This window comes from Gavialis gangeticus, unplaced genomic scaffold (genome assembly GCF_001723915.1).
Source record: "Gavialis gangeticus isolate Ggan-Ray unplaced genomic scaffold, GavGan_comp1, whole genome shotgun sequence".
NCBI lineage: Eukaryota > Metazoa > Chordata > Crocodylia > Gavialidae > Gavialis > Gavialis gangeticus.
The window spans coordinates 99287378-99298188 of record NW_017729022.1 but is presented as its reverse complement, the minus strand read 5'-3'; the positions used below and the strand labels follow the sequence as shown (position 1 = coordinate 99298188).

The following is a 10811-nucleotide window of genomic DNA, read 5'->3' as shown; positions in this document are numbered from 1 at the left end:
TGGCCTGTGAAATTTGAAGAAATACAATAGTGTGAGGATATTGCTGTACTGTCTGTTGCATTCTAGTTTTTGGACTCTGCTCCAGTACTAGGAGGTCCAATAATATTTGTTGCAAACTTAATTCAGCTTGCGCTTGTAATCATTTGCTTTCAGGCAATATGAAGCCTGTAACCTGTCCTGAGAATGAATACCCTTTGTGGAGACATCAATTCCATGAAATGGCTGGCTGTCTCCCTTGCCTTGGCAACAATTTGTTACATCAGCAAGACAGTTTTGTTCTTGACTTGTCCATTTTGGAATGCCCATAAAAGCACACATTACAAAATAAGTAGAGGTGTGTTTAGCCAAGTTAGTCTGAAGTCAGGCAGAAGGCCAGGCAAGGCAGCACCTTAGAGACCAGAGGCAGATTTTGGGGAGGGGCAGGGGAGTGCAGTGGTCTTAACATAATTAAACTATTCTTTCTTTTGCAACTATGCTATCCACTAGCTCAGGGGTTTTGGACCTTTTTTTTTAACAAGTGTATCTCTCTGTCTCAAAGTTTGGGTTCATGTACCCCTTTTTGTTTTGTTTTTTTCTTGTTTTTAATGTTACCAATTATGTTCCTGGCTGCCACCTGCCCCGACTGCAACTGTTGCCCAACTCCCCCTCTGGGAAGAGCCCAGTGCTGCCCCAGCCCACATTGCAGCCCACCCTTACCCTGAGCACAGATCTGGTGGTACACACCTCCCATGTCCTCCCGGGGTGCATACTGCAGCAGGAGCTATCCACCCCCTGCACTGTCCAGATGAGCTGCTCGCGGATCTGTCCTGTACCCTGCCCTGGCTGTGCAGCACCTGCCCCAGCCCCACTCCCTTCCTTGCTGTGGGGGTCTCGACCTGCCCCCCCCATGCCTCCTGCCTCACAACAGACTTACCTGTCAGATCCAGTTGCTCTCTACACTGCCAGGCTGTGTTCCTGGCCATCTGTGGCTGTGCTGCAGTGGCGCGCATACACAGGGTATTTATTGGCCACGTTATCAGCCACATCAGCTAAAAAAAAGCCAATTGCCAATACTTGTACATTTGTTCTGCATATCCCCTCTGACCTTTTGAAGTACCCCTAGAGGTAGGCATACCCATGGTTGACAACCACTGCGTTAGCTGTTCGTAGTAATGTAGCTCCTATTTCATAGCCCTGCAGACTACTTTTAGCTCTAGCTAAAAACATTAACTCAGGCATGGAAATAATTTTCATTGAAGTATTGGATGAGCTGTTAAGATGCTCAAGAAGGCTAGTTTTTGTTTTATATATCTGAAAGATGTAAATTTAATTATAATGACTACAGAACTAAAGAAACTTTTTGATAATTTTTGCCTAGTTTGTTGTGTTTTTAATAAATAATGCATCATATAGCAAATTAGCAAATGAACATGCCAATAAAATTATATATTGGTTTTGATTCATTCTTAAACAGAATAATAGAGCCCTAGACCCCCTAGCACATTACTAAAAAGCTTCTGGTTTCTTTTTATCTGGAGGAAAATAAGTGTTGTACTATATAGAATCATAGAAAATTAGGGTTGGAAGGGCCCTCAGGAAGTCATCTAGTCCAACCCCCTGCTCAAAGCAGGACCATCCTCAACTAGATCATCTTAGCCAAGGTTTTGTCTAGCTGGGTCTTAAAAATCTCCAAGGATATCCACTGTACCCCCAGATCCTTTTCTGCAGAGCTGCCGCCCAGCCAGTCAGCCCTCCAGCCTGTACTGGTGCACGGGATTGTTCTGTCCTAAATTCAGGACTTCTCACTTGGCTTTATTGAACCTCACAAGATTCATTTTGGCCCAGTCCTCCAATTTGTCTAAGTGATTCTGAATCCTAGCCCTACCCCCCAGCTTAGCGTCATCTGCCAACTTGCTGAATGCCATCTTCTAGGTCATTGATGAAGATATTGAACAAAACCGGCTCCAGGACCCACCCCTGGGTCACTCTACTTGATATCAGCTGCCAACTAGACATCAAGCCATTGATTACTATCCTCTGAACCTGATGCTTCAGCAGTTTTCTATTCGCGTTACAGTCCATTCATCCAGCCTGTGCTTCCTTAGCTTGCCTGTGAGAATGTTGTAGGAGACTGTATCAAAAGCCTATCTAAAATCAAGGTCTACCATTTCTACTGGTCTCCCTACATCCACAGAGCCAGTCATCTCATCATAGAAGGCAATAAGGTTGGTCATGTGATGATACATATGCAATGATACACTGCCCCATCTGGACCCCTCTTTCAAAAACTAGATCCACCCACATTAGAGATTAACTGGTTCAGAGAGTCATGAGCCTTCATAGGTCTAATATCTAATTCAGTAGGCTATTACCTATAAAAGCTCATGCTTCCCTGAACCAGTTAATTTGTTAAGGTGCCACCCTGTCCTACCTTCTGCCTTACAAACATAGTTTTACCAGTACAATTTGTGACTATTAAGGCCCCTATCTTATAGTTCAGGGGTTGTCAACTGTGGGTACTTGGGCAGGCCCTAGGGTCTGTGTGCAGGCAGGCAGGGACCCACTCGCCACGCTGCACGATCACCTCCCAGGAGCAGAGCCAAGGGGTGTGGGGGGCAAGGGCAGTGGCGTGCCTCTGCCAGCTGCAAAAGTGCTACCCAACCAGCCGGATGTGGGGGGTGGGGTTAAAGGTTGCAAGTGGCAGCTGTTGCCACTGCCTCCCACCACCCCACCCTGCTGCCACTCTGTCTGTGGCAAAAGACAGCCACTATCTCAAATTAGCCTAAATTATCCTGTAAAAAAGTGTTAATTTGGATAATTCCCAGATACTTAAAATGGGACAGTGGGAAGGTATGTCTGCAGAATCCCAAAGTAAAAGGCTTTGTCTTGGGAGAAATCTGACCTCTAATTTTAGGCATATTTTATAGCAAAGTTCAATAATGGTGTCTTACTCAGGGATGCATTCTAGGAGCTTATAGAGATTCTTAGAATTATGAGTATCTCAGAATTTCCTGGGCCCAATTGATACTGTAGAGAAACAGCCTGCTCTTTGCATTATTAGCTAATTTTATAAGAGAATCAATATTGTTGAGGAGTCATGTGGCTACTGAAGATCAGAAATGTGGTATAGAAAATACATGGGGAGATTGAAGAGCCTAAAACTGAAAAGGGTATGGGTAAAGTTCTGTTCTGCATTTTTAACACTGCTGTCACACAATCCAGAGATTTCTTGGTATTCTTCCTTTTCAGGCAACAATGCCCTTGATTTTTTTGGCACTTTTTCAGAGAACGCTGGGAGCTACCAGGGCTTTATTATACATTATACTGAGCCACACAAATGTTGATTAGTGTTAGTGGTAGCTCAAATTTGGAGCAGCTGCATGTTCAGGCTGGCAGGGAGCTGGAGGACTGGCTGGTAAGAATCTCCCTGCTCCCATTTCGGGCTTCGCCCTCCCCCTTGCCCCACAAGGCTCCTCCAGTTCCCCCACCCTTGTTTACTTGTAGCTGCCTGCTCTGTCTATTCTGGGGAACAGCAGGGGAGGGTTAACCTGTCTCTCTGGCTGCCATTGCTGCTGGGCTGCTGCTTTTCTCCAAGCTGAGCTGGCTCAGAGAGCAACAGCAGTGGCATCAGCTGAGCAGACAGGTTAGCCCTATCCTGCCCACATCCCTGGGACAGACAATGTGGGCAGCCACAAGTAAGTGGGTAGAGAGGCAGTGAATAGGGATCTGGGGCTGGTGGGGGAGGGCAGTGGACTTGATCTGCACCAGCAGGGCAGGGGAGGTAGGTGGGGTGTTACAGTGGCTGTATCTTAGCATAACACAAGATGGGTAATGGAGATCAGAGATAATCCTGACCTGGAGTGGTGTAACTTTGAGCTTCCTAATGAGTGCTTAAAATTAGTTTTAGGTGTTAAATATGTGGACAATCCAGGGGGTTAAGAGCTCCTGGTGCTGCCCAAAATTACCTTTATAACAAGGCCTCGAGAGGAATGAAAAACAGCAGAGCAGGAGTTCTAATAATGAAGGGGTAGTGGTTTGTCCTAAGAAATGAGAGTCCACTGTTTTGTGATATTGTTTGTGGATGTCAGGAGATGACACTAGTCATGAGTAGGCAAGGCCAGGAAGGAAGGGTCAAAACTAGAGTTATAAGGCAGGCCAGGAGTCTATGAACTGTAAGGGACTAGGATGTGGGTGATTGGTGAACTAAAGATATGAGTCTGTGGACTCAGGAGCTGAAAGTAGGGGTTCAGACTAGAGTCACTAACCAGGGGGTCTGAAGCAAATTGTTGTGATTTTAAAGGATTGAGACGTGTGATTGTCAAACTAAAACTGTGAGCCATGAGTTAGCAGTCAGAAACCAAAGAGTTGATGGTCAGGGGTAGGGACCTGAGCTGGAGTTAGGAACAAGGAGCCATCAGGTAGGAACTAGGAAACTGGGAGCCAGAGATCAGAAATTAGACAGAGGAGCACCCCAGCTAGACAGAGTGGCCTGAGGAATACTAAGAGATCATCTGGAGGCAGCCACATCCATGTGGGTAGTTAGGGCCAGCTTGGGGTAGTTAGGCCACTGGCAGTCAGTCCCCTGCTTGTAATCAGGGCCAGCTGGGGACTAAAGCCTGCCTGCTGCCCTGACTCCTGACAATGGGGAAGAAGTCTTAGAGTTACATAGCTGATTTAAGAAGCAACTTCATAGTGCTGTTGCTCCTGTTGCCTTGTGGAAGATAAGGCACAGGAAAAAAGGTATGAACAAGAGACATAGCTCTTCAATCCCGTTTGTAGTTATGTCATCCTAAATTATTAGTTGAATAATTTTTGTACCAATTCTGTATGTTTGTATCTAAATTTATTTATTTGAAATTCTGTACCTAGTACATATATAATACATATTGCATGGGCTTAAACATTATACAATAAAGAATGTTTTGATTGAATAATACAGCCTATGACTTCTGGCATTGTTTTGTAAAAATGATCTATAAGTGACTTTAGGCATTCCTTCCTATAACTGTATTGTGACTTTTATTATAGCCCTCTCCATCAGAAATGCTGTAGAGGTCATTGTCAAGGCTTTTCTTTTAAGATGGGTTATTAGTCACGTCTCTCCATTAAGAGGCTATTGCCCACTTTATGGCATTTAAGTGTTTTCATACATACTGTCTATTTTGGATTAGGTTATGTTCTGGGGGGCTCGGGAGGAGAGGAAGGTGTGCCATAATGCCTGTGAATGACCAAAAATATGAATGAGGAGAAACAATTTTTATTGTCTAGGAAACTTCATGGTCTAGAAAACTGTTGCTATTTTGTGCTGGCTGTCTACATGTATAGAGTGTTGCATGCTGGAACTTGCTTGGTGCTGACATGCCCATTGTGCTCAAGGTAGCTAGAAGGTTTTTCAGACACCTGTGATTACTGTTAGAAATGCCTGTTAATGAGGGAACAGGAACTAGGTTAGAACAAAGGTGAGCCTCCTCAGCTATTCTGAAAGGTTAGCTGGAATTCATTTCCTTGTTCTCTGCCTCCTGTAGTAGTCACAGGAGTATGTCAACTGGGAAGTTAGGTGTGCTATTATTATGCAAGCCCTGCTGGACACCCAGAACTTCTCATGATGCATATATTTTCAAAAAAAAAATTGTGAAAACTAAAGGCCATGTCCTATGGTACCTGTTAAGTGCCTAAGTGGATTTAGGCATCTAAATGTGATCCTGAGTCTGCCCCAAATAGGCTAATGCACCTACCACTTCTGTTAACTATTTTTTAGAGAATCCAGTAGGGTGAATTTAGTTCACTCTTACATACTTAAGTCCACTTAGGCATTTAATAGGTGGAATAGGATATAGACCTTAGTTCTCATAAGAAGATATAGCTAACTTTATTTCTACCACATTGTAGTTATCATCCTCTCTTTTCCTATGGTAGTCCTGGTCAGATTGGGTGTTTGCCAGAGCCACTGCTTTTGCATAATTGTGGAGCCCACGGGGTGAAAGCCACTGCTATGTTTGCCCTTTTCCTCTATCTTTCTGCTCTTTTCTCCCCCTTCCCCTCCTCCCCTCTGAATTCAGAAGCAGAAGAGTAGAGGGGATGACCAATGCTGGTGCTCAGCCCCTGTTTTCACATATCTCCTGGGCTCTAGAGCTAAGTGATGCTGCTGCTTGTCCCTCTTTTCTCCTGTCTCTGAATTATGCAGGGAGAAAGGGTGGGGAGGAGCAGCAATGCATCCCCTGGGATCTGGGGATGCGTGAAAACAGGGCTCCAGCCAAAGGCTGAGCTGACCAGCTGGTGAGCTCATAGATCCTGGCATGAGCTGTGCTGATATGCTCAGAGAGATTACTGCATCTGCACCTCACAGCTGAAGGGGGAAGCAACTACACCATCACATACCCACCTGTGATCTGCCCCTGATAATGGGTGGATGGGGGAAGGAGGAGACAAAGAGAAGATGCTGGGGTCTGTCTCCATGGATCTAGTTGTAAAATATGGACTCCATACACCATGATTAAAGAAACTGAAGTAGCTGCTTGTGATTGAGTTAAAGATGTTAAATAAATCTATCGGAAAATAGTTTAGAACTCCTCCATAAGACTTATTAGATAAGGCCAGGGATCGGCAAGCTGTGGCCTTTTGATCTAGTCCGTGGATGTGGGGCTTCAGCAGTGATGCTTTCCCTGTGCCAGCAGTGAATGCTTTTCCTGTATTGGTGCAGGGAAAGCACCCACTGCTGCTGCTTTTCCCTGCCTCAGCATGAAGAAAGAGCCCACCTCTGCTGCTTTTCTGTGGTGGATGCAGGGAAAAGCGGTGGTGGGTGCTTTCCCCAAGCTGGTGACGGAGAAAAGCAGCAGTGGCAGGGTGGTCCTAGTGCAGGAGTGGGCAATTATTTCAGCTGGAGGGCTGCTTAATGAGTTTTGTTGTGCTGTTGAGGGCTGCAAGGGTAGCCCCACCCCTTGACAGGTGCCCCACCTCCTGGTCACCATCTTGGGACCAGAAGTCCTGCCCCTAGTTTGTGACCTGTGCCACCAGAAGTCCCTCCCCTTGTGAGGCCCTCCTGCGCCCCCCCAGGAGCACAGGGCTGGCGGCAGCATAGAGTGCATGCCCGGGGGGACAGTGGGAGTGCTGAGCTCAGGTGGGCAGGGTGTGGATGTGAGGGAGGGTGGGGGGTGTGGGGACCCACCACACACATTCCCCCCCATGGCACACAGCCCCTACTGCTAGAGGCAACAGCAGGAGGTGGGTGCACTCAGGATGTCTGTGGCCCATGCAGACACTGCTGCCCAGCAGTGTGCAGCTCCAGCAGTGCTGCATGTGGTGCCTGCATGGCAGACAGGGGCAAAGGTAGCTGGCTCCATTGCGCAGGGCTTCCTTTGGTGGCATGTGGGTGCTGGGAGCTTCATGTGTGCTGTGCGGAATCCCGTGCAAAAGAGGCAGGCTGGCCTGGCTGTGCTTCTCGCCACCACATGCAGTGCTGGCCCCCTGCCCCCACCATCGCTGTTTTCTTACTTGGTACCCTGAGTGAATGCGACACTGGGGAAAATGAGCAGGTCCCCCAGTGGCTGCAGCAGTGGCAGCAGCTGCCTCAGCTGGAAGATGTGTGCTGCCTGGGCTGCGCCCTTCTGTCTACGAGGGTGAGAACAAGGCATGCAGGCTGGATGGGGTACAGTGAGTTGGTGGGTGCCTATGGGCTGGATGAAATTGCCTGGCAGGCTGGATTTTTGCCTGCCCCTGTCCTAGTGCCTAGCCATCTGTTGTTCAGTTTCTGACCTGAACTGCATCAATCCAGCTTACAGCCTTTAAAGATTGCTAACCCGTGGATAAGGCCATAGTTCTCTGGGCAAACCTCCACTACTTAGGCATGTACTCTTGATTATCTAAAGAGTTATTACAATATGTTATTGTGCCAAGCAGTTATTTCTCCAAAAGGAAGAAATTGACCACTACTGTAACTTCTCATGCTCATTCTTCATCCTTCTTTTAAAGGGGAACACTTTAAGGAAAATCCTTCTAAATCGCTACTTTAAAGGAGACTATGGAAGTGGCATGAATGGGCCTCTGTCTGGCAGCTACAGCAAAACTGCACAAGTGGGAGGTAACTAAACAGAGATCATTTAAGAAAAACAAAAATAATGTCACCATGTTTTCTAATAAGGCACACAGTAAAAGCCCCAGGAATTTAGCCACTACATAGTTTAAACACAAGTTGACCAGTTGGCAGAGGAGTAGCCAAAGCTTTCTAAGTTACTTGCACCTGCTTCTGACAGGTTGGGTTTGGCAACCCTGACATAAAATACAAGACTGTACAGTTCCGCCCACTTGGAGATTGGCTGTGTGTGTGAACCTATGCCAGCAAATTTGCAACTGGCAGCTGAAACAAAGCACAGGAGTTGTACACATCTGTCCTCCTATATCTCAAAACTCCTGGGAAGGACCCTTAGCTTTGCAGAGCTTTTGCTATCGAAGCAGAGGTTCATTGCTGGATTTAATCTGAAGATTCATGGGGTATAGTTTGCATGTTTGCATACAGACAGTAGCAATCTGAGCAGGGCCTGAGGCAGCATCTATGCCTAAACCAGATCACAGTGCCCCCTAATATTACTATTGCAGCCTTTAGCATGTGTGTACCAGTTTTTGTAGCCATTTTTTTAAGATGCTGTCCAGATACCTACAGACATTTCCAGACATTGGCCCTACAGAAACATTTGCAGTCTGAGTACTTTGTAGAGCAAATTTTCCTTTCAGTTATAACCGTATGACCAAATGTAGTCACAATAGACTGTGTATGAGGAAGAGCAGAGTCTGACCCTGTTCACTGATACTGTGTTTTTATAGTGTGTGTTTATACAGGTAATTCATTTATAAGTGCTAGGATAATGATCATACATGCTTGCTGTTTACCTATAACATGCATGATTCTTAAGTGTATATAAGCCAGCTGAAAACGTAAAATGTATTTAGAGTTGATAAGGCATCATTCAGACAGTTATACTGCTAATTATGAAGTTATGTCACTATGTTATAAATAAGGGTAATTAAAATCACAAAATATAATTTAAACACACACCAAATTAAACAGACAAGGTTTTTTGGGTAAATCTGATATTTTTTTTATTAGACTAACTCAAATAATTGGACAAATTCTTCTTTGGAAGCTTACAAATACCTTTCATCAGGCAAAGGAAGTGTCTGCAGTTGGTCTGTGCTCTTCTGGCTGCTTTACTACTCCAGCCAGGAGGCCAGTATGTGTGCAAGAAAGCCAGTCAGCTAAAATGTAAATTTGGGTAGTAAATAGGTAAGAGACAGGTGAGGAAGGGGAGGGGAATGAATGTAGTTGTAGTCAATGGATGAGAGATGGGGGGGGGAGGGGAGGGGGATGGGAATGAATATAGCTGGTAAAAAGTGGAGAGGTTATTTGGGGAGTCAGATGTTAGGCAGGTTATAATGTGTCATAAATCCAATGTCTATATTTAGTCCATGGTTTTTTTGTATTCAGTATATTGATGAAATGAAGTTCATAGGCTTGGCTGTGAAAGGTATTTTGTAAATTCCCTTTGAGGATTATATCTAAGAGAGTGGAGAGAGAGTTTTCTTGTGAGAAATGTATCCCCACAGGTAATTGGGTATTTTTGTCTTTAATAGATTGGCTTTGATAGTCTGTGGCTGTAAATTACAGCTTTCTTGGTGTGTTTAGGGAGGAATGCCCTTGTTGAGTGAAGGCCCTTTTGAGATTTCTGAGGTGACAGTTATGGGTGTTCACCACAGAACCACACCCAAAGAGCGAGTTTTGTCCAAGACGCAACAAACTTCCTAAGAAAATTTAAGAACATAGACCATCATTACAGCAATACCCTCCTAAACCACCAGGAACATTACCAGCTTCTATACCAACATCCCACACCAGGATGGCATCCAAACCTGCCTTACATATCTACAAGAGCAACATTACAGCTCAGACCCAAAGATAACTTATACACTTCACCCACACACACAACAACTTCACTCTGAATAATCAACACTTCCTGCAGACCATGGGCACAGCTCTGGGCACCAAAATGTCCTTACAGTATGCCAACCTTTTCATGAGCCACCTGGAAGAAAAATTTCTCAAGGACTGCACCATCAAACCCTTGCTATACTTAAGATATATTTATGGCATCTTTATCATTTGGACTGAAAACTTGCAATCACTGATTTTTTTGTTAAAAACTCAACAAGCATCACCCCCCACCCCCGCCCCATCAGACTGTCTCTGGAATACTCCAACACCAACATTTCCTTTTTAGACACGATGGTCACTATCCAGAATGGTAAAATACAGACCACTGTATACAAGAAACCTATGGACCAAAATACATATCTGCACAGAACCAGCAATCACCCTAAACACACCAAGCTGTAATATACAACCAAGCCCTCTGATACCACTGAATTTGCACTGAGGAGAACACTAATGATTGTCACCTCAGAAATCTCAAAAGGGCTTTCACTCAACAAGGACACTCCTCCAGAGAGATGGATTGCACTTTTGAAAGAGCCACCCAGATACCACATGAAGAATTGCTGCAGTACAGAAGAACACCATACCCCCATAAATCGCACACCATTGGTTATGACATATTGTCCCTCCCTGAAACCCATACAGAAAATCCTCAAACAATTGCAGCCCATACAAGGAGACCGAGTTCTTAAGAGATCTACTCAGAACTGCCCATGCTAGCTTTTAAACAAGCACCAAACCACCAGAAGCAAACTTTTTACAGCTCAAAACACACTGAATGGATCCAGGCTGTACCGTGACAAGAAATGTAAAACCTGCCAATACATCCCCACTACCCCCACAATTACTG

At 45.2% G+C, this 10811-nt stretch overlaps 1 protein-coding gene across 4 annotated transcripts in view; it reads left to right on the top strand.

Annotated features, from left to right (window-relative positions):
* The window catches only part of ITPR2 (inositol 1,4,5-trisphosphate receptor type 2), a 533709-nt gene that overhangs the window by 370777 nt on the left and 152121 nt on the right, over positions 1–10811 (top strand). For all 4 annotated transcript variants that reach the window (XM_019515702.1, XM_019515703.1, XM_019515701.1 and 1 more), the window contains one exon: positions 7948–8056. In XM_019515702.1, the coding sequence (XP_019371247.1) occupies positions 7948–8056 (109 nt within the window). The remainder of the gene's footprint in view (positions 1–7947; positions 8057–10811) is intronic.